This window comes from Helianthus annuus, chromosome 17 (assembly GCF_002127325.2).
Source record: "Helianthus annuus cultivar XRQ/B chromosome 17, HanXRQr2.0-SUNRISE, whole genome shotgun sequence".
Taxonomy (NCBI): Eukaryota; Viridiplantae; Streptophyta; class Magnoliopsida; order Asterales; family Asteraceae; genus Helianthus; species Helianthus annuus.
Genome location: NC_035449.2, coordinates 85,034,666 through 85,059,409, shown reverse-complemented (window position 1 = coordinate 85,059,409; position 24,744 = coordinate 85,034,666). Strand labels below are relative to the sequence as shown.

Here is a 24,744-nt window from a genome sequence, read left to right as displayed (position 1 = left end):
CATGTGTTTTGTTAATAAAGGAATTGGAGTTGGGAATGAATTCCTTCAAATTCCTTTAACTAAAGGATTCAAAATCCTTCCTACATGTGAAGAAATTCAAGTAATTTCATTGAAATCTACAACCAGTTGACGTCGTCGCATTCGCCACCCTGTCCTCATCCATTATGCCTAACCTCCTGGTCACCATCTTAACCCGACCCTGCCCCCAACAACTCGGAACATTTCAACCCATGTTTCGACCTGAATAAGGGTTTGTGGGGGTCAGGGTGATAGATTTCAATTCATTTGACAACCAAATACATCAAAAAAGGAATTGAGATTTCAATTCCAACAATTTCTAATTTCTATGGACTGTTTAAATTCCACATCCAGTTCCTTCAAATTTTAATTCTAATTCCTATATAAATGTCAATTCCAATTCCAAATCCAAAATATTTTGCTAACCAAACTCACCCTCAGAGAATAATATAAAGAAAATAAGCAAAATATCACTACATCACACTCTATGTAAAAAAGAGTAATTTAGAGAATACAAAAACAACTCTCAGTGTAAGCCTCTATAATTTTTTGTGAGTGTATAAGAAAAAGGAAAAAATAATAATAAATTAAGTGTTCGCGAGTAAAATAAAGATAAAATAAAAAAGACATGTGTAAGGTTTTTATAAAATAAAACAGGCAAATTGGAAATAAATAATCTCACATAACTCAATTTAGCCGATAATAATCCCAAGTCAGTTATTGGCCGATAATAATCCGAACTGGTCATTTTTTTGTAAAATAGTCCGCCGTTAAAATAGCTTAACAGAGTTAAGTTTTTTTTCCGAATTACAAACCGATGTTTTAGGGGTTTTGATCAGAACGAGGATACAAGTCGATTGATGTAAAACTTACTTCGAAATACTGCCCCACCTACAAAAACGGTGCTTCAATTCGGGTGTTTAAACCTCCAATTAACAAAAATCAAGCCATTTCGAGCACAATTTCGAGGTAAGTTTTACATCAATCGACTCGTATCCTCGTTCTAATCAAAACCCCTAAAACATAAGTTTGTAATTTGGAAAAAAACTTAACTCCATTAAGCTATTTTAATGGCGGTCTATTTTACAAAAAAAAAAAAAAAAAAAAATTGACCAGTAAGGATTATTATCGACTAATAACTGACTTGTGATTATTATCGGCCAAATTGAGTTAAGTAGGATTATTTATTTCCAGTTCGCCAATAAAATAAAATTAAAGAGACGGGTAGTTTTTAATTAAATTATGTAGATAGAGAATGAGAATGGAAGGTGAATGTTTTAATTTCTTTGTTTTGTTAGATAGAGAATGAGAATGTGAGACATAGAAGGAGAATGGAATGTGAATGATTTAAAATCTCTTCTTTAGGTTAACATAAATTTCCTTGAAATATTTTTACATAATTTAAGATTAAAGTAAACATATTTTTTATCAAAAGGTAAGAAAATAAAAAATAGAAAGACTAAACTGCAAAATTACCCCTTGGTGTTTGGGCCCGCAGACACCCCTTACCCCGCTTATGGCCAATTTAATCGATCTTGGACCCTGGATTCTAACGCCGTTAAAGTCAAAACAGAAAAGGTAACCGTCAATCGCTTCTCTTGGTAAATTCATGGGTATTATGGTACTTTCGTATTTGGTTACTTAACCAAGTTAGTAACAAACCCTTGTAAATATAACCTGATTCACCTTTACCCCCCCCCCCCAAGCTTTCACACCTAATAGATTACTCTTGAGTCTCTGGCAAAGAAGGAGCTTCCAACGAGAAACAGAGCATCGATACGAGTTCACAAAAAAGAAATGTCGATCCCGACAATGATCCTCACCCTACTTCGAGCCATTCGAGGTAGCCACATATAGGTTTATAAGTTTACGTTTGCCGATCCCGACAATGTCGCTCGAACTAACATGGTTTTTAAGTGTTTAGGTGTTTCATTAAGGGTTCGATTAATGTTTTCCATTCAAATATAGTTAGGGTTTATCGGGTAATTTAGGAATTTTTGGGGTTTACTGTTACATTTTCGATTCAAATTTGTAAACATGGTTGGTTGAGGATACTGTTCATGCTTGGTGTAATTTGATCAAATAGTTTTTGATTCACATAAGCTTGGTCTAATCTGAGAACATCGTTCATGTTGTTTTAAATAGAACTTGTTACAAATAGGGGTAATTTTGTAAATAGAACAATGTACAAAAGTTGTTATATGCACCTGTTAAACATTCAACATTCTGTTAATCAAGAACAATGCTCTTATATTAGGGGTGTGCGTGGGTCGGTTTGGGTCAGTTTTTGGCCAAAACCATTACCATAACCGCGATGTCGGTTAATGGACGATCATAAACATAACCGATCAGTTATGGTAGTTATGGTTAATCGGTTTCCATGGTTATAGTGGGTCGGTTATGGGTGGTTAACCACTAATTTAGTCCTTGCTAAAAATAGCTTATTTTCTAAAGTAAAAGAAATTGTTATCATATATTTTTATATATTAGCATATTACCTAGTAGGGTAAGGTTATTGTAAAAAAGAACAAAAGTGTGAGAAAGGTAAGAAAGAATCTCAGCCATTAGATCTAAATTAATTGAAAAGGGTAAACAAGTAATTTTATCATTAATTCAATTAATTAAAAATTTCCCATAACCGCCACCTTAATTATAGGAAGTATATAACACCATTCAGCAAGTATATAACACCACTAGGTTATTACCCGGGAATGCTTCCCGGGCTCGAGAAAGTTATACATGTCACTTATTATTTATAAGCAATAAATAGTTAAATAAAATGATAAAAAATAAGTAACATGTTATATGAAATCAAAAAACAACAGTTTACATTATAAGCTACCAAAGACTTCTTTATAAACCACATTGGACGTCTTATTTGTTGGTTTTCCATCAGCATCGAATATCAATATTTTAACTCCTTCTCTGGTCTTGACCCTTGATAATGCCACATACAACTGACCATGAGTGAACACCGGATCTTTCAAATAAAGACCAACTTTTGATAAGGATTGGCCTTGACTCTTGTTAATTGTCATGGCAAAACAAACTGATAGAGGAAATTGTCTTCTTTGAAATTCAAATGGTATTTTTTTGTCAGGCGGAATCATATTGAGCCTTGGAATGAAAACTCTTGTGCCGATATTACCGCCAGATATTACTTCAGCTTCTATTACTTGTTTGCCTAGAAAAGTAATTTTTAGCCTTGTACCGTTACATAAACCTTTCTGTTGATCGATGTTGCGAAGAAGCATGACAGGAACACCAACTTTAAGAACTAATCTATGATTAGGCAACCCAGAAATCTTAAGAGCATTCAAATTTTCTGTTGAGTATAAACCTTCTTGAAATGAATCAAGCATTTGTTCAGTTTGACATATGCTATCGGAACTCAAATACTCTTTAGCATCACCTGGAAATAACGAAAGCAATCGATCGTTAATTTCATGAACTACGTCATTTTTTGGTGCTAGAATTGCTCGTTCAGAAAAAAAACCAGGATTCCGAAATTGTTCCATAATTGAAGGGTAGACGAAGTCAATTAAGCTTTGTATTGGATCAGAACTATCGGTGATTAATAGATCATCAGGTATCTCAATAATTGCTTCACCATCGTTATCATCTCCCAACTTACCTTCCCCAATATCAAGCAGCCATTTCGCAAAATCCCTAATAGAGTCCATATCAGAACTATCAGCTCCAATTGTTAGGCGCATGTTTTTAGTCAACCTTAACAGTTTGCACTTTGACCATATATATGAAGAGCTTAAAGAGGCACAAACTATTTGTTGTCTAGTACCATTAGGAATAACTGGTAGGATTTGTCTAAAGTCACCGCCGAATACAAAAACTTTCCCTCCAAACGGAACATCAAATCGACTACTCCTACCATCAGTAAACACGTCAGACATAGTCCTATCTAAAGCTTCAAATGCATGTTTATGGACCATCGGTGCTTCGTCCCATATGATCAATTGAGTTTCTTTTAATAAATTGGCAATATCACTATTTGGCTTAATATGACACATGGAATCTTCAGTGAGATTAATTGGGATATGGAGCCGAGAATGGGTTGTCCTTCCACGAGAAAGTAATAATGAAGCAATACCACTTGAAGCAACATTTAAAACTATCTCACCTCTACATCGAACTGCAGAAGCCAAAGTCTTCCATAAGAAAGTTTTTCCAGTTCCACCGTACCCATAGACAAAAAATAACCCTCCTTTACGGCTTGCAACTGCTGCCATTATTTCGTCAAAAACAGCTCGTTGTTCATCTGTCAGACATTGATGCAACTTATTAAACTCAGTTTGTACTTCATCTACGTCATGTGATAGCTCTTCATTGATTAGACGATTAGTAACATCACGTGACGAATCATCATCAGGAAAAGGCATCGTGTTAAAACCTCGTAACGACGAACCATTCGAAACTAAATATTTTTCAATTTCCAACAAAGTAAGGTTTTTAACTTGATGTTTTGGAAGCACTAAACCTAAAAATTCAAAAAAAAAATAATTGTTTGGCATTAATGATGAAACAGAAAATTAGAATGTAAAATAAAAAGACAGCTGAGAACCTGAAATATTTGTTTCTTTTTGACGTCTGTATAAAATATCATCTGCTAAGTATTTCCACGTGTTCTCCCACACAAACTCTGGACGTGAAAGTGTATTTGACAACAACAATGTAGCAAATAACGCTCGGAGATACCCAGCATGTCCTTCGAAACTTGCTTCTTTAATGGCCTCAACGTACTCATTGTCATCATCTAACAGCCCCATTGCGTAGCAAGCATCTCTAAAAGTCGGGAATAACTGACCGTTAACAGTACGTATTTCCTCGAAGGATCTGGGCCCTCTAACTTTATTCAGAAGTATCCTCAAAAAATAAGGTTCGCCTAACGCAGGAGACACAGAATGTATACGGCCAACAGTTTGGTACGTCTTACGTACCTGCCAACATCTATCTTGAAGTTTCCAAACAAATTTTGATGGAAACTCCACATAAGTCAACTTTCTAGCATTTTCATTTGACTCGTTTAATTTCATCCATTCAACAAATATTGAAGAAGCAACTGAAGGTTTGCTTAACACATTATCAATATCGTCATCCGCACCATAAACAACATTCTGTTGACCCGGCATATGAAAGGGAAGCCTCATAACTGCAGGATACCTATAATGAACCTCGTTTGAGAATATTCTCCATGATGCCTCACAAGCTGAAATATATCTACAATCATAATATTCCTTGATCTCATCTCTTGGCTTATCCTTAATGCTTGGATTTGAAACACCAGAAACAACAGCAGTAGCCATATCAGGGCCTTTATTAATATACTTGAACAAATATTTAACTGAACCAGATTGATTACACCATTCTACATTGATGTGTGCTTGATATCTTTTGAGAAGCCTTTTGTTATATGGAACAACGCTTCTGTTGTCCAATCTAACACCAGATTTTATAACTGTGTGGCCGGAATCTCGTCTTCGGTATACAGGGAAACCATTTGAATCAACAGTTGTATGTGATGAAAATTTCTTTGGAAAATTTTTTGAACATCTTTTATCAACCATGCAAGGACACTTCAAATTAGCATTTCCACATGGACCGTGAATCATATAATCACTTACCAAAGAATAAACTTCGGGATCTTGATTTTTATCAGGAATCTCAGCCGATATAAATGGATCTATGTGATCTACAGTAGGAAGTTTGTGATCGACATTCATAAATAAGCATATATGTGCATGAGGAAGACCACGCTTCTGGAATTCTACTGTATAAACAACTAAATAAAAAAAACAAATTTAGTATTTTATAAAACTAATTGCAAATTTTACACAAAAATAAGAAATGTAAAAAAAACCTAACATACCAGCATTAATCTCACCGAGGTAATTAGAATCCTTCAAATCTTTGATTATTGAACCGAGCTTCATTTTAAACAATCGACACAGTATGTCAGGCCTGTCCTCAGCTTTGATGGTGGAATCTTTTAGAAATCGTTTTACTTCTGGCCACTTAGGATTACAAGTTATAGTTATGAAGAAATCTGGGTACCCGTAAGACTTACATAAGGCCATTGCATCGAGGTAGTTTTGTTGCATGAATCTTGCACCACCAGTAAATGAAGAAGGTAGTATAACAGGCTTTCCAGTGTCTTTTAAAGTTTGTTTACCTTTATCTTTATGCTTCTTAAGATTTTCAAATGTTTCAGATCGGAGTTTTGTTTGTTGTCTTCTAATGTAATGTAGTCTCTCGCTCTCGATCATCGTATATGCGTCAACCAAAAATTGTTGTAACAACCTTCTTCCGTTAAGAATTAAGGAAAAACCATAATTTCTATCTTGGAACCTATATGCAAAAAATTCTCTCACCGTGCACTTTGGCTTTATTTTCTTTTGTGTCGCAATTAAATCTCTATGGGGAATATCAATTCTATATCCATCATCACCATATGGGAAAAGCAACGGATATTGCAGAGCAAGATACGATGGATGTAATTCGCTAATACGCTGCAACATTCCAGACTGAGTCTCGACAAGAACCAAAGCAGCAACTTCCGACGTGGTTGGTAAGTTATATGTTCGGCCATCTTTTTCTCTTTTATACATAAGACGAAGTTTAAGGTTGGCCTCTGGGGATTCGTGAAAATGGTCTCTGACCATTCTATATGTCTTAACCAGCATATTTTCTGAATCTAATAAATCCCTCAAAAAATGTATCATTTCAACATCAATCTCTTTATCATTAGAGGACGAAGGTTTGCTTGTTTTCCTGACAAAATACAAATAAACAACATAAAATTAATATAGCATAATAATAATAGAAAATCGTTTTCTATAAATATATATAAGTAAAAAGATGGGGCTTATAATGAATCATACTCGAATAATGCCTGTCTGTTTGTTATTTCATTTGCAGTGTCATATATGTATAGCTGACAAAACTAAGGTTGATTTCCATTAGAAGGTTTAAGACTACCGATGCAATGATAGTTTTGCCCACTGATACGATAAATAAACGGAGCATGGCCCTTGTTAATAGCAGAATCAACATTTCCACCCATAGATGTAAAAGAGAACATAGAGTTGTATCGTCTTATATTCTTCTGGAAAAACTTGCATTTGAGGAAGAAAACAAAAGTTGATAAGACGTATGCGCATCCTTTAAAGGCGGTAGCTCAACTTTACCATACCCACAACACATACTATAACACATCTTATTCATAGTTATTCGACCTTTTCCACCTTCTGATGTCCATAACTTTGCACTACAGATTTCGCATGTAAGAACTTGGTCACCATGGTCCAAATAATCTATTAAATATAGAGTAATGGTTATATTGTTGTTTCAATATAATATATGACCGAAAAAGATGAAAAAGAATTAAACCTTTAGATACCCCCTTATAAGGGTCCTCCACTCTGACTAAAACATCATCATCATCGGAATCCAAATTGACCATAGGTATAGGAGTAGTGTCACGTTTCCTATGCTCGAGCTTACGTTTACCAGAAGACAACTTTGTAATTGTAAACGTAGAACCAAATACCACTTGATTGTTACTAATATTAATGCGAGGAGAAATGGAATATCGAAGATTATCATTTGACGGTGTAGATTTGCTGGAGTTATCTAAAGGTTACATATTTTATCATAAATCTTAGTATAAGAATATTGGTTAGTGAAATATAATAGAAAACTAAGAAAAAATAAACAGAACATATACCTGTTATGGTTGAAACTAATGAATTTGTCTCATTTATACTTGTATGAGGACCAATGGAGTATATGTTCCGGTGAGTATTATTAGAAGACTACAGCGAATTTATGTTCTCAGACAATATGTTAGGAACATTTATTGATGATGACGATTTCTTTGATCTCTTGTTATTATTAGAAGACTGCAGCGAACTTATGTTCTCACACAATATGTTTCGAACATTTGTTGATGATGACGATTTCTTTGATCTCTTGTTATCAAGTATTATCTTTCGAAGCTTACGCCTTTCAGCAGGTGAATTAACTTAATAATAAAAAAGATAGAATATGTAAGGAACATAAGATTTAGTAGCATTAGAAACATATAAAGTAAAAATTATAGTTTTAATTCGATTTAACAGCAATTACCATTTGAGATATCTGAAAGAGGAGTTCTAATAACAGGACCTACAAAAACACCAAGATGAATAGAAATGTAATCTAAAATATTAATCATTTGTAATTAACGAAACAAAAACTGAATAACTTAGAATGTCACTTACTCTTAAATATTTGTTGTAATGAATTCGGATCCTTTGAAGATGAACGCGAGTGATTTGATCTTTTTGACATAGTATAAGTGATTAATCACAACTTCATTAAAAAAACAAAAAGAAACTTATTAGAAAACATAATTGTTCATATTAAAATTGTAGAATAGGTAAAGGAAATGCAATCGGTGATAATTACATCTTGTTTTTAACATGAACTAATGATGAATACATATAGAATTACCTTCGGAAATTTAGATACGCATGAACTGGAACATACAGAATTGAAATGTGTGTTTGAATGTATTTGAAAGAGGGAACTTGTCTATTTGAATTTCATTAACTATTATGAATAACAACTATTCTAATGCAAGATGAGTGGGTTAAATAAGGTCTTCTTTATATATTGCAGTAATTGAGCTTTTCTATTAAATTTAGTGAATTGAATTCCGGTTACATTTAGTTACAAACTTTCTAAATTAAGTTTAAAGTTCCCATCTATATACTCAATATTATTATTCTATTTTATGAAAACTTTAAATTTTAAAATCTTAATTATAAATAAAACGATTATAAAGGAAAAAACAGGAATTTCAATTATCAAAATTAAAATAGAGTCTAATACATAAAACAAATACTGAAACAAAAAATCTTAAATTCTTGTGACTAAAGAAAAAAAAAACATGATTTCTTCATTAGTAATTCTCTAGGCTTCAATCAAAATCTTTCTCATCTTTTTCTTCATCGATCTTGCGCTTTGAAGAACAACTCGGAAATGCTGGATCAATGTCATACAGCTCATACAGATTACGTTTACCTTTTGCGATATTCTCCTTCTGTAAATAAAAATTATTTTTTTATTAGTTACTTAAATATTTAACAATTTAGTAAATGTATTCCTCATAAGCAATATTATCACCTCTGCAGTCAAAATGCTCTTTTTAACATGGGAAATAACAGAATAATCGCTGCTTATGGCAGTGATATCATAAACTTCATCAAATTTTTCGATATTTTCTTGGGTAACTTGGATCTTATACGCAAACAACTTCCCAACCAAAGTCTTAATCTCCTTTGGAAACGTCGGATAAATATCAATCTGTTAATATTTTACAAATGTTAACAAAATTATTATAGAATAAAAGTATTATAAACTGAAAATATACCGATTCATTCTCTTTAACCAATTCATCAGCAGATTTATTCAAAACCTGTATAGCTTGATCATGAAATAATATAAGATGAGTTGAATCAGTATCATCCTCAACTTCAATTTTGATCTTCAATTTCGGCAGAGGTTTTATGATGTGTTCAAAACATTCATAGTTAGAGCAGCGATAAACTTCATACTTCTTAAAATCAGAAGAACCATCAAGTGGAAGATATTGCTCAACGTCCATAGTAGCCTCATGTAAACACATTGGACATGTCATGTAGTGCCAACCAAAACCGGTAATATGTTCTTGATTATACCGAATATGATAAGAGACTTTGGCTAAAAAAATTGCAAAATCCAACAAAACAGTTAAAACAAATAATTGAAAACTTCAACGGAAAATTAATTACACGTACCTTAGTTGTTTCCCATAAGACATCAATGCTACTGAAAGATGCATTGTTAAAAAAACCCAGAAGAGACATCATCAGAGTTTGAAAACATGATTGTTTACAAATAAAAGGCAAAATTCAATTTGAGATAATAGGTTTAATATTAAACCAGTTGTATTTATAATGTTAGAAAATTCAATAACTTTGAAAAAGATTAGGAAATAAGAAATCTATTGTGTACAACAGATTTTGTAATTTTATAAAAGATAAGAAAAAATAGGAAATAAAATTACATGAGATATACGAATAAAATAAAGTATAATTATTTAGTATTTCTTTTAATATTATTGAATAATAACCGAAATCTTTTATTTTGAATTAAAATTTCAAATACCTAATATGTATTTCGTATTTGGAATGTAAAAACTTGATATATTTTTTAAAATATTAGTTACTAATTGTAATAAGTAATAATATTTGGTAAGATTTGAATGACTAAAATATAATGGAAAATTGAATGCTTGAATTTTATGAAACATTCTGAAAATTTACAAAGTCTTTTAATATGGAAATTAAATAATTAACTTTATATTTAACATGTAAATATTTCAATGGTTTAATTTTCGAAAATATTTTTATTTCACATTTTGTGTATTAGATAAGGAGAAGATATATGATAATTATTTTAAAATAATAGAACATATAAAAAAATAAAAAAAAGTTAACATAGCCATTGCTTTCCAAGAACCATCACTTCAATACCTTCTCCCAAAGATATACCATCATTACTTTTTATTAATCTAAAATATCTAAATATGTAAATATTAAAAACATAACAATATCACTTTATCAACATCATAACAGATTGAACGGTTAGGGCTTGAAGTAGCGTCATTATCTTGAAGACAAACCAAGTGAACCGAAGAAACTTGCAGCATAATTTCGAAGAAAAGGTAAGATCCGAATCATTATTTTTATTAATCGGTTACTATTTTTTGTATAATAACATCTGTTAAATAGAACTTCAAGTATAGATTTCATGTAGAAAGAAGAGGGAAATCGATTTACAAAACAAATCAGTAGTATTTTTAGATTGCATGTTAAGATTCTCAAGGATTTAGAGTGTTTACAAAGATAATGAGTGCTATAACTTATAAAAGGAAAAAATTTGTGCTTAAAGAAAGAACTAAAGGATGAAAATAATTTTTTTTTTTGAAAATTATGTAAAAATTATAAGTGTATGCTAAACAAATAGGTTACAGGAAGAAGGAAATAACTAAATAGTGGGTAATAATGGTCTGTGGTTCTATGGTTTCTTGAACTGAAAAAAAAAATGACTTCGAATTAGTAAGTATTATCCATTGCAGTGTACAACATGGTTCTATGTTTTGTTCAACTGATGGAAGATCCTAAAGAGCTTTCGTTGGTATGTGTAATTCCTGTTTCTTCGTTGATCAAATATAACGTTGTCAGCATATGTTAATGTGTGCTACTTCTAAAATGCATATAACAACGTTAATGTAGATGGTACCTGTTACATTTGTTACAAAAAAATGGGGCAATGACTGGCAGCATATGAACATAGAGGTTCGTCATGAAGACGGTAGACATTGGACAGTTTGACTTAGACACATGGATCAGTTACCAGTATTAACAGATGGTTGGAGGGCTGTTGTTAATAATCTTCATTTGGTAAAAAAACACATGGCTGTTATTTAGAAGCATTGGGGACAAAGTGTTGGAGGTTTTTCCGTTCATAAACAATGTGCATGGTCAATCATACATAACAAAGAACAACTACGCAAAACTGGGTCTTACGGTAAGAGTACTTTTTGATAGTAAATTAAATGTCAACATTGTAGACACGTGAAATGTAATACATATTTAGTAGTTATAATTATAAATATGTTTTCATAACTTGCAGGTAATTCCAGATGAATTTATTAACATGTTTTACAGAAACCACGAGCTAAACGGCATTTACCAAGTATTTGCGGGTGGTAAGTACTGGGATGTAATGGCAGATAAACTTCATGTTACATATGCTTTCAAAGATGGATGGCCGAAACTGTGTGAAAGTTTGAACATATGTGATGGTGACACACTCATATTCGATAAGATTGGTAATGTGATATTTCATTTGAGGGCATTCAGGAATGGAATTGAAGTTGAATTGGGTACTCAAAAAGAAGCAGAAGAGAGCGATTTCTGTGAAATAATATCTAAATCAACATTCCAACAAAATGCTTATTATGTAAATTTGTTCTTGTTTAAAAAAAAGATTTATCATATAAATTGGATTATTAAATATATATTTTTTATTTACAGAAGTTTGTTGAATCTGATACTGGAACAGATACAAGTGGAGATACGTTGATGAATGAGGTAGTGTGTTATACTATGTATTTTTTTAAATATTAATTTGATTAATGAAGTAATCTAGTTTTCTATATTTTGTTATTTTATATATATTAAAGTTGAACAAAAATTTCATATCAGGTTAAAGAGATTGGAAGTGAAACTGAGAAGATGTTGCATAAAAAAAAGGAGTTGTAAAAGTTGAGCATTTGACGACAACAAAAAAGAATACTTCATGTTCAGAGGTTCAAGGTAGTGATAAGGTAATAATCACTTAATATAAATAGAAACAGCATTCCATATGATTAGTATGTATTTGATTTACAAATTTCTATGTTTAAAATATATACTAAATATATTGAAAAGAAACGCAAAAAGGTTGCACAAGTTGTTGTTTCAACATCAAAAAAGGGAAAGGACATTGAACAATCTACAGAAGTGCTCAAACCAGATGTTTCAAGCTATCATATATCATCAAAACAAAGAGAGGTAACAACTGATTTATTGAGTGATTGCTATAGAACCAAAATTAAAATTATTTATTTGTTATTATTGATTAATGATATTATACTTCAAATGTTGTTAACTACTATAATAAGGTATCAGCTGGAGAAGAAAGCCAAACCAAACAACATAGTGGAAAACGAAAGAAGGCTGAAATTGATCAAGAAAATTATGAGTTTACAAAAAAAGGAGAAAATAGATTGGTATGATAATTTGTATAATGAGTTGTAGTTAAATAATGTATAAATTATAGGGTAAATTATAATAATATAATGTAACATTTTTTATGTAGCGGCTTCCTGTTGAAGTAGCGAGGAGATCTGGTCTTACAAAGAAGCTTCATGCATTGAAGATTAAAACTCTGGATGGAAAAATAATCGAGAACGAAGTGGAAACTGAAAAAAATGGTGACGTACCACGTTACAAAATGGTCAATTGGGGTAACTTTATGTCAGCAAATAGTTTGAAGAATGGTGACATTCTTCACTTCAACTTTGTTACCTCAACACAGGTGATGGAGTTAACAAATGTGGATCGAATTTAAGGCATGTCGAAGGATGATAATAGACATTTTTGTTAGTTTATGGGTGGTTAATGGTTAAGGTTTTTTGGATACTTATATATTTGCATATGAACATGTTGTTGGTAGTTTATTTTCTAAAAGTTTAGTTAATATTTCAGTATATGTATTATGTGAAGTTTTTGAAACATTATATAACAATATGTATGAATGTTAACAATATGGTTTATATTAGGATTATATTGTATGATTTGTTCTCAACTGTGGTCGCACATTACTAATACTAAGAAGAACAATAGATATATATTATTTAGATTAAAACTGAAAACAAATTATTACTTATTTGAAAAGAAGAAAAATCGAAAATATTGATTTCAATGATACTGTTAGTTGGCATCATCATAAATTTGGTAGAGGGTACGTTGACCATTCTCAATTATCACCACCTAATTAGAAACCTTTAAATTTGTTCATGCAACCAAAATTACAGCAAAACAGAATAAGTAACAAAATAACCTTATTCTTGTAGCATTTCCTAAAAAACCGATTTTACAAATATGGAATTGATTACTTAACAATACATCCGAAAATTAACAGTTAGAAACTTCATCACAATGTTTTACTTAGAATTCGTTTTTTTTTTTTTGGGTTTATTAAATTAGGCCCAACTTATTATACTATATAAAGCATCAACATACATTCTTCAATTACAGGTTTCAAAAACCTTTCATAATGGTTTATATTCCTTTCGATATTATACTGTTTGAAATTTTAATTAGGCTTAATGGTAGAGACATTGAGCAGTACAAATGTGTATGCAAACAATGGAATGAAGGGCTATCATCATGGCCGTTTGAATGGTTACACGTCAACTATGGTAAAAAATATGCGGTAATATATTAAACTTATCTTGAACTTAGATTCAAAATTTATATTACTTTTAACAACATTGTTTGTTTTTTCTTCAAAATTATTTGCGACTTATGGACGCAGGAAACTTTCTGGGAGGATTGTCCAACGCTATATAAAATCATTTATGACGAGTTTTTTCCTCCTGAATCGAAACGGAGGAAGATAGAAGAATATGAGGCAATGGAAGAAGATAACACGATTGGTGAAAAAAATCATTAGTCTTTTGAAACCTTTAACTTATGGCTTGTTTGTTCGTTATAATAACTGTTTCCTACCTTATGAATAATATTTCCACTTTTAATTTTTGTTCGATTACAAAAAATTGTGATATGCAAATCAATTGTTTTTGCTTATTATAATTATAATCTGTTATATAATATGTGTAATATCCATTTTTTAATTATGTTTTTTATAAGGAAAACATCAAAATAAGAATTCATAACACATAAAAACTTAAAAACAGAAAAAATAATAAATAACGGAGCAAAATACATTATCACGAAATATAAGTGATTTAGTAAGACAAAATAAGTTATATTTCATGATTACAAATCGAAAATTATGAATAAATCTTGGTAATAAATCAAAAGCTACAACTTGTTTTATTATTCAAAATAGAAAGAACCACTGACTAATCCAAAACAAAAACACACAATTTAAAATCACGGAATTACTAATTCTGATCTAAAAAGTAATATTTATGAAGCTGTTCAGGAGGCCAAAATTCTGCATAATACTCATTAAAGTCATAAAAGTCTTCATCTCCAAGATAATCCTAAATACAAAAATGATTAAAATATGACATTAATATGAAGACAAACTGTATAATCATAGCAAATATATTATAAATCGTATACAATAAGATCTTACCAAATAATTTTCGACATAGATAGAATGATGATGAAGAAACTCAAAGGAGGATAGACCATCACGCCATTGTCTGCATACACATTTATAGCGATCAATTGATCGAGCATTTAGTCTTGTTAAAATCTCAAATAGAACCATATCAAATAGCAAATAAACCATTGTAATAAAACTTTAAAATATGTAACAATGATAGTAAATAGGTTATATGTAAATGGGTATAAAAATTGTTTTTATGGGCCTCGTCCGATCTAATTATAAATAAGGGTTCTTCTTTATTCATAATGATATGTTGTATAATATAAAAAGTTTTTACAAATTAGTTTACGAAATATTAAAGTTTTAAATTATTTAACTTCATATATAACAGAATTAAAATAAATAATAATTACTTATAAATTAAATTATCTATGAACATCATACCATAATATCATTAACACTTACTCTTTGCATTATTTACAGTAAAGGTTTTTTCTAAAAATAAATACAATCAATTAAGGTATACATGTCACTTATTAATTGTGATATGCAAACGAATGGTTTTTGCTTATTATAATTATAATCTGTTATATAATATGTGTAATATCCATTTTTTAATTATGTTTTTTATAAAGAAAACAACAAATTAATAATTCATAACATGCAAATAGGTTAGACATCTAATTTATATGTAAATGGATTTAATAATTTTTTGTATGGGCCTGGTCCAACAGAATGTCAGATCTTTTCTTACCCATTACGATTCCCATATTTTACTTTTAAAATATATACCATTACTATATCTATTATATATAGGCGATTTTGTCATATTGTTTACATATTTTTTTTCTGCCGGATACAATATAAAATTATTAACAAAATAAAAAAACTCCAAAGATCATAAATATTGTTAATCGTGTTGTAAGCATATAATATTACTATAGTTAACAGATACTATTTTTGAATTATCACTTGTGTCTTTTCTTGGATGGAATTTGGTAATAAAGAATGCATAATACCAACGAAAATCAACACATAGTTAAAAATAATAATAATAAATTACAAATATCAAATGACTAAATATTTGAATCTTTTATTTTATAAAGTTTGGAAATTGGAAATACGACACTTTAATAAAGTGTTAATATCGATAGTAAATCAAAATAATATCAGTAACATCAACTTATAGATTCTAAATAGGTGAGACAACAGTCTCTTCATACGATGCTACATTGTATAGTCCTTGAAAGGTCTCAGCGTCGTGAAAGTATTGAAAATCTTTCAGTCCAAATTGAATCTCAAAAATACCACACCGATCGATCTGAACAGACCAAGTGTCACCTTTGTTCTCAGCTAATTTGTTACGCCATGAATCAAATGAGTAAAATAACTTTACGTTTGTAAAAGACGACACTTCTGACCATAGTTCATCTTCAAATTTATATAGCTTCACGTTTGTTTCAGGGGTCTTTCCAACAATAAACATATGAAGTGTGTTGCGGATTTTAAGAAAACTGGTTTGGCGACCAATAACATCAGTACATTTGGGTATGGAAACCTTCGAGAAAGTTTCAGATTCCACATCAAAAGCAATCGTATAACTTTTAGCAGGCGTCCAATAGTGTGGAGATGGAAAATATAAAACATTATTGCATAAAGTTCCGGAAGACCACCAATATAAACTTGAAGCGTAATCCGCTCCTTTCAAGAAAGTTAAAGTTTTCCATTCACATGTGTTCCGAGAATACACACGCGGTATAACATCATCCTTACGACGTTGGAGAAGTAATATTTTTAGATCGTTAGATGAATCCATATAAATCCCAACTGCATCTTTCCTTAAATCAAAAAAAATTTTAGGTTTCTTATCACACAAATTCAAAAATTGGTTAATTGTTGGATTCCAAAGAATCAATTCGTTCGGACGCCATTGAATGCACATCAGTAAAATACCATACTGAGAAGCAAGAATGATTAGATTGGAAAGATGGGTGTCAACGGGGAAGGAAATAATCTTCCTTGAAGAAATGTCTAACTTTCCTCCAATCAAGTTATGAATATCAATTGATGACTTGGTCAACATGATAACCTTACGATAAGGGTTATTAGCCATACGGCAATAGTGTATAATCGCAAACAAATGTGATGACAATTCGTAACGCCACTGTTTAGAAACACATCTTAATCGAGCAACACACTTTGTTGGTAGCCTTGACAGGATTTCGTTAGCAAACATTTCAAACTCAAGACGTTCCATCCTATAAAAAATTTCATAAGAAACATTGGATGAGAATTATGTATTGCAATTTTTGAAGTTGGCCACAAAGTTGGATGAATGATATACATAACATATAATAATCCAAACTTGAATCGTACGAACATGAATGGAAAATTAAAAACAAAACATAATGAAAGATAAATAAACAAAGAGATAATTTGTGTTAGTGATAATTACCTTTTATCTCAACACACACAAGGTTCTGACCAACTAAAAAATGTTGTATTTATAATTGCAATGGAAGGTAAAATTTATAATCAATGAGGATAATTTATTTTAAGAATCTATTATATAAGATATAAACCATTAAATAAGAAAATGAATGAAAATATTTTGTCTAAAATTAGATAAATGCACCATACATGTATTTCAATTTAAATTTGATTGATTAACGATATAGGAAATACATAAAAAAACAAATAAAACAAAAATAATATTTTCTAAAAAACATTTTTTATTCAATATTTTAATGTAACCCTATTAATTGGCGATATCAAAATATAGTCACCAGCATACAATGTCACATTTTTTATTCAATAGTTCAAACTTTCTTATATTACCATACTAATATAATTTTAATTGATATTTTTTTTATCAAACTTAATTACCATAAAATGAAAAAGTAACAACTGTAATCAAATTATAGAATATTGATAAAGTAACTTGTCCATAATTGATGACTTAACAAAAATAGTTAAAAAAAACGTTTGACTAATTTCAGTTAATATATCACAATTAAATAGACAACCAAGTACTTGTAAACGTTAAATATCATCATAATTATAAAATGTTTTTGTTAATAAGGTTGTTAATTTTTCCAAATAAAGATTATGGTATGTTTTGTAAACATTTATTTACACTTTTTCAATTTTATTTCAAAATCATTTATAGTTTATATATATTTTTAAAGTTTCTAATCTCGATTTATATAGTTAACAATACCAATTTTAAATATTAAATAAAAGGTGAACAAATATAAATATCAACATGTGTATATGTTAAATGTATTGTATAGAATCAATCAAGATAATGAAATATATTATTTTCGATAGAATCTTTAAATACAGTAAAATGAAAAAAATGATTGTATGATGATTAGAATAAAACAATATAATAAAATCATTAAATAAGAAGATAAGTCTATTCAATTATAAAATAAAGGGCTATTTATAAAATAAAAAACTCATTGAGAACACATAAGAAAACAAAAGCCATGGGTTGAAACAAAATACCACAATCAAGGCAAACAGTGAAATTGTTTATTAACTTCAACATTCAAGGATTATCCCACAAATTAAAACCACCAATTCAAAATCCATTATAAACCCATATCCGTTGAAAGAAATTTAGTGGAAAGAAGTTAATTAAAAATCAATAAGAAAACTACCACCATGTGTTGAAACAAAATAGCACAATCAAGGGAAACAGTAAAATTGTTTATTAAATTAAAAATTCACGGATTATCCCAAAAAATACTACCACCAATCAAAAATCCATAACAAAGACAAAACCATGTGTTCAAACAAAAAACCATAATCAAACCAAAAACTAAAATTGTTTATCAAATGCAGTAAATTATTTCTCAATCTTCGGAATCAATGTCTTCGAATGATCAACAACTTCATCTTCGACGATTTCATCACTCATGCGGCGCTTTGTAGAAGAACAACGTAATTCATCATCTAGTTCGTAAACTTCACCAAGATTACGTTTTACTTCAACAGAAGACACCTTCTTGCTGGTTCCAGGTCCATTGGAAATAGGCGTAACATTATCACCGGTGATTGACACGTCATCCTAATATAAACAAACATTAAATATAAATATTACAAACAAATTAAATAAAATAATAATTTATTATATTACCTTAGTAACCTCACAGGCATTAGACACACTGGCGGACAACGGAACACCATACGATTCAGACTGTTCATGTTGTAAGAATAAAAGAAACAATAAATTGAAATACAACTGCTTATATTTATGTACAATGAAAATGAAAGAAATATGAAACAATAAGAATGTAATAATTAAGAATTAGACCTGGTTTATATTGAATTTGGAGTAGAGAGCATCAATGATGTCATCATCATTCGTTGCCATTGTAATGCCATAATTCTCAACTTGATATTCAATGTTATAGTCGCTAACATTTATGACAAAGGCATATTTCTTTCCAACCAATGTGCCAAATACCTCAGGATAGGGATTGGGGATCTCACCGGAATTAACAACCTATAAATTAATAAAAATAAATGTTAAATTAGTACGACTACAAAAAATAATAACGTGGTTAAATATTATGATTACCTGATCTTGAATAGCAAGTAAGTCTTTGGCCGATTTCTTAAAAATTTTTAAAGCTTCATAATCAAACAGGGTTAATGAAACTGTTCCAGATGAATCTTGGACCCTGATAGGTATCTTGAAACTATTATATTGAAATTAAAAAAATATGAGAATGTTAATATTAGGTAAAAAAAATAATTTAATTTTTCAATTGTATACTGAATTAAAAAATAATATCAAACCGCGGAATTGCATAAATGTCCACTCCTTGACATTCATTGTTGGTACACACCAAAGCCTTTGTTTCAGCTGCATCACATGAACCATCGTCACCTTCTTTAGTTACAAATCTATCCTCGACACGTGATTTGCAGTGGTTACAACCATTGTAATACCAAAGCTTATCAGTGCATATGGCAGTGACTGTGCCAATAACCAACACCTTCTTCTTCTACAAAAAATTGTCCGAAAATGTTAATCTTCCAATGTAAATATAAAAGATAGATTTATGTAATATAGATGTTACAAAATACAAAAAAACTATACCTCTAATATGGTTCCAAGTAAACCAATGAGCATGAAATCTCCTTTGTTGAGGAACTCATCTTCCACATTTGAAATAAGATAAGAACCAAGAGTCTCATTAGATGACTTGGAAGCAGAAACTTTGGCAACATACCTAAACATAGTTGAAAGATATATGCATGGGTAATAAAGAATAAAATTATAATTTTAATTAAAAGAATATTGTTTGATGTTTGTCTCGGTAGTACTAAATATACCTCTCTCTGAAAGATGGAATTTCTTCAATGTCAGCATTATCAATAAAAAGTCTACTTAGATCAAAACTGTTGGCTACTCCACGCTTGCCTGAAATAAAATAGAACCCAGCAATAAATCAATATATAAATAACAAACTTATCTAAAATATAGCTAAATATCATACCAAATTATAAGATACTAATAAAAAAAACAACATTGTGTTTTAGATTTGTAACGTACCCTTGTAAAGATTTACTGTACCAAAGTGGCAAATGATAACCACAAATTTCTCACGTTTCTTGTCATTCATGTACGTAAACATGTCAACAGCAAAAGAGTCCCACAACGTAACCGGACATTTTTGATCTCTAAAAATAAGAAAATATAATATAAAAAAATCAAAAAAACATTAATACGTAAATAAAATTGAAATTCTTTTGCACTAAATAAAAAACTCACTCAAGGTCTTCAATTTTCAGATTGAGTCTCTTTCCTTTGCTACCATCTTTCTTTGTTGTGTCTTCGATGTTGAAACACACTTCAACAAATCCAATAAAATCTACACAACAAAAATGTTAATTTAAAAAAACTTAACGTATAACAAAAACAAAACAATATGATGTAATACACATACCAACAGTAGTATTAACTTCTACTTTATTCTGAACAACATCTTTTAGATTGACGAAATTAAATTTGTATTTCGGACCAGACCAGTCAAGTACTTTCTCAACAGATGTATAAAAATACAAAGATGTTTTTTCATTCCTGTTGACCAATTTAGAAGATGACCTATTAGCAGCAAGAGAAGGTTTAGTAATCTGATGACATTCATCAAGCTGCAGGAACTCTTCGAATCTTTCTAACAACTTATGAAGGCAGCTAGCTTGTATCATATTGCCCTAAAAACATTAAACGATGACATTAGACATATATATTTGATATAAATTTAATTTATTTACATATAACAAAAAAATACATAAAGTTGATTATAAAAAATACCATCTCGTCCATAAAGATCATATCAAGTCAATATGTTTCATTCTTATTCTGATTCATCATCTTCCTTGATGTGCTCACGATCTTGACTCTAATGGAATAGTTATTTGAATAACTGTTTAAATCATTCAGCATAGTAACCTTTGCAACCTCCATTTTACGGCTGAAATTAAAAAAACTAACAATACGTCAGAATACAATTAGCATTAACATACATGTAAAATTAAAAAAAAAAAATGGAGTTCAATTTACCAATACACTATGAGAATTAAGATTGAATGAAATGAGAAAAGTGATTTGGTATTGTTGAACGAATTCGGGTTATATAGGAAGCCAATGAAGATGACAAATTTAGAAACGGTATTCATACTAAGGGAAAGTTTCCTATTCGAAATAAATAAAAAAAACACATTTTTAAGGCTGTATACACAAAATAACAGTTGTATAGATTTTAATTTCATTACATATTTTCCAAGAGACAAAATATAATCTAATGTTAATTTAAGAAACGGATAATTTAATACAAATGATTACCTAATTTAACGAAATTTGTGTTATAGGTTTGTATAAAAGCATGGACGGTTTAGAAATTTCGCTAAATCTCATACCGAATTTAAATTGAAAGTTTATTTTTAGAACTACATTGAATACTATTAATGGATGATTATTATTAGGCATTAGTTACTAAATTATCTTTGATGGTTAGTAAACATTTAGTCTAAATATAACATCAACATACGATTGTAAAACAATAAGATCGTAAAAAAATAAGATTTTCTTATCTACTAATATATTAAGAAATTCGAAAATAAATTTATTTTGGTTCGTGAAAATAAGAATGTAAAAAATAAGATTTTCTTATTAGTAATATATTCAGAAATTCCATGAAAATACCAATATAACGAAAAAATAAAAATTCTCTTACCAAAAATTAAAAACATACACAACTGGAATGCATAAAATTGGCTGACATTGTATCTTGAACACATGAACCAAAAACTTAATAACCAAACATGTTGTTAAAAGCATAGATAGACAAATGTATATAACAAAACCATTGTTCATAACATATTAACCAAACATGTTCTAAAAACAAACTAAAACATAGAAAACCATAACATATTGTTCAAAAAAAGTCGTTACTAAAACCATAAAACGAACTACTTCGAAACTTTCTTCAAAATCAACTTATCTGCATCAGGAGAGTATACGAAAGTGCATCTCTGAGGTGCATTGATTCCATTGGGTTTAGTGAACTTGGAACGCCATCCATTCGCAACATATCTAAATCCCCGACCATGTTTCTCTAGTCGAAAAGTAACAACAGTATCAACTCCACCAAGATTTTGAACTGTCATCTTCCAAGAGACATCAACACGAGCCATACTTGCAACTTTGCTGTCCAGTCGCTACAACAAAAAAGAAAATTAAAAAAATTTATAACAATAATCATCAAATTATTGTTACAAATATATAATTAATATAACTTACGAAATGGCGTGGATGATAATCCCATTCAAATTCTATGGGTTGATAATCAGGGTCGTTTTTTCTCATCATCAGAATCACCAGTAGAATCTTCAACATCATCATCATCGAAATCATCATCAAAGGATACATCACTGTCAGAACTACCAAGAACGGATTGATCAGAATCAGAAGGTTCAAATAACGCAGCTACCTCCAGATCAAGATCAGAATTTATATCAACATCATGATGAACATCATCAACATTGTTTACCGAGTGAGTTGAAGTTGGCAAAGCACGAGCAGAATTATGCTGTAAACCAACTCTAGGCAAAACAACCTCAGATCCATTGACATCAAACAATGTCAACTGAAAGTTGTAATCAAAGATATAGCGTAAAACAACCACACATTGATTACGAACACCTAGATGTTGTACAATGTTCTTCCAACCATCCGTAAAAAAATAACATTTGCTATCTGAATCTTTCTCAACAGATACGTCTAAGGAGTCCCATGGATTAACATGAACCTTCATTGGTCTTCTAAGTTTACCAACACCAATAGTGTTTTTAACAACATAAGTCGGTAGAAGCTACAATAAAAAAATATTACAATTAATATTGTAAATATAAAATAAATATTATATAATTGAACAAAAAAATGTGTTAACCATACCAGTGTATTAAAACTTTGATCATTGAAAACATGGCAGAAAGACTCTATGTATTTCCTGTTCGGCAAAGATGAGATCGAAAGAAACAAACTGATGCCTGGATCACATAGTGGATAAGGTGTTTCCTTGAAAAAAGGTGTGAGTATATAATTATAGGGATTAACTTGCTTGAAAAGAAGCAAACAACCATCAGATAAACAAAGTTCAGACACAACCTTTGACCATCCTTCCGTAAAGGCAAAATTACCATTGTTCTTGGAGAAATTAACATTCCAGACCTTTTCATTTATGGACTTTATAACCACATTATTATCACCACACGCAGAGGATAACCAAATCTTAGAAAACTGAACAGGTATAACCTTAAAGTAAACATAAAAAGAAACAATGGTGAATAAAAAATTAAAAATATTAGAAAAAAATATGGGCATGCAGTACAAATAAGGGATAAAGAACAAAAGAGTACCAAGAATTCTTTAGTTAGTGCAGACATAAATTTGCAAAAAGCCATCCTCTTGGTATGTAATGGTGATTCTGTCATCACAAAAAAACTTACTCAAAAGAAAATCATGTTTAATTTAAGAAAAATAATAAATTACCATAAAAATAAAGATTCTTCCAAAATATTATTACAATTCCGTTAACCATAAAAACCCTAATTTACAACAATTACTAATAAAAATAAGAAAAAATTAACTGATATCTAATCATCAGTAATAAATAAAAATGTAAATCAAACCCTAATATCAACATGCAAACAAACCCTAATATCAACATCAACATACAATAAAGATCAAAGAAGAAAAAACAGATCAAGAATATAACACATGAGATCTGAAAGAGACTAAACGGAAAGAAAACAAAATAAAAAACTTCTGATCAACATCAAAATCAGAGTAACTAAAAAACTAAAATATTCATCAACAACTGTACATATTCATCAACAAAAATAAAAGAAACATGGATTTTAACAAAGTTAAAACAAAAAAAAAGAAATTAGTCGGAAATATAATACGAATCTTCTGTTGAACATCAAAATCAGAAAATAAAGAGTTTCTTCCATGGAAGAAGAAAACGATCAAACACAAAGAAAAGTATAAAGATTAAGATCCTTAGTTTAATACCTACAATAGTGTGAATCGTTTTATGATGAATGGACTGAAGATTGATAGTCAGGATTCCTTGTTAAAAGATTTGATCTGGATACAGGGATAGAACCGAGGAGCTTAGAGAGAGGAAAAGGCGACTGGTAATGATGAAATAAGAAAAAGGTCAGACCAAATATGTTATTATAAAAGATCCG

General features: G+C 30.1%; 3 protein-coding genes across 3 annotated transcripts; all 3 read right to left on the bottom strand.

Annotated features, from left to right (window-relative positions):
* Positions 1–2,849: 2,849 nt before the first annotated feature.
* Positions 2,850–8,364, bottom strand: LOC110924409. Its single transcript, XM_022168418.1, has 9 exons — positions 8,295–8,364; positions 8,161–8,199; positions 7,974–8,056; positions 7,760–7,847; positions 7,423–7,665; positions 7,184–7,346; positions 5,903–6,804; positions 4,598–5,815; positions 2,850–4,513 (listed from the first exon to the last, which is right to left on the bottom strand). The coding sequence occupies exons 1-9, from the start codon at positions 8,362–8,364 to the stop codon at positions 2,850–2,852; spliced, it is 4,470 nt and encodes a 1,489-aa protein (XP_022024110.1).
* A 7,798-nt stretch (positions 8,365–16,162) lies between these two features.
* On the bottom strand, positions 16,163–17,227 carry LOC110924410 (putative F-box protein At3g23260). The gene has a single exon (XM_022168419.1). The coding sequence runs from the start codon at positions 17,225–17,227 to the stop codon at positions 16,163–16,165; it is 1,065 nt and encodes a 354-aa protein (XP_022024111.1).
* A 1,596-nt stretch (positions 17,228–18,823) lies between these two features.
* On the bottom strand, positions 18,824–22,683 carry LOC110924411 (replication protein A 70 kDa DNA-binding subunit E-like). Its single transcript, XM_022168420.1, has 12 exons — positions 22,463–22,683; positions 21,380–21,461; positions 20,934–21,201; positions 20,759–20,858; positions 20,540–20,667; positions 20,320–20,407; positions 20,084–20,216; positions 19,780–19,988; positions 19,559–19,679; positions 19,292–19,483; positions 19,115–19,174; positions 18,824–19,045 (listed from the first exon to the last, which is right to left on the bottom strand). Exons 1-12 carry the CDS (start codon positions 22,681–22,683, stop codon positions 18,824–18,826), a joined length of 1,824 nt encoding a protein of 607 aa, XP_022024112.1.
* Between the last annotated feature and the right edge of the window lie 2,061 nt (positions 22,684–24,744).

What these genes read in the sequence shown, in the direction of transcription:
- LOC110924409 (XM_022168418.1), bottom strand. Translation starts at nt 8,364, where the DNA reads ATGTCAAAAAGATCAAATCACTCGCGTTCATCTTCAAAGGATCCGAAT. An exon ending in ATTACAACAAATATTTAAGA is followed by an intron (nt 8,200 to 8,294) that starts GTAAGTGACATT and finishes GTGTTTTTGTAG; the next exon opens with GTCCTGTTATTAGAACTCCT. An exon ending in TCTTTCAGATATCTCAAATG is followed by an intron (nt 8,057 to 8,160) that starts GTAATTGCTGTT and finishes TTTATTATTAAG; the next exon opens with TTAATTCACCTGCTGAAAGG.
- LOC110924410 (XM_022168419.1), bottom strand. Translation starts at nt 17,227, where the DNA reads ATGGAACGTCTTGAGTTTGAAATGTTTGCTAACGAAATCCTGTCAAGG.
- LOC110924411 (XM_022168420.1), bottom strand. Translation starts at nt 22,683, where the DNA reads ATGGCTCGTGTTGATGTCTCTTGGAAGATGACAGTTCAAAATCTTGGT. An exon ending in AGAAGTTAATACTACTGTTG is followed by an intron (nt 20,859 to 20,933) that starts GTATGTGTATTA and finishes TTTGTTGTGTAG; the next exon opens with ATTTTATTGGATTTGTTGAA. An exon ending in GACATTTATGCAATTCCGCG is followed by an intron (nt 19,680 to 19,779) that starts GTTTGATATTAT and finishes TCAATATAATAG; the next exon opens with TTTCAAGATACCTATCAGGG.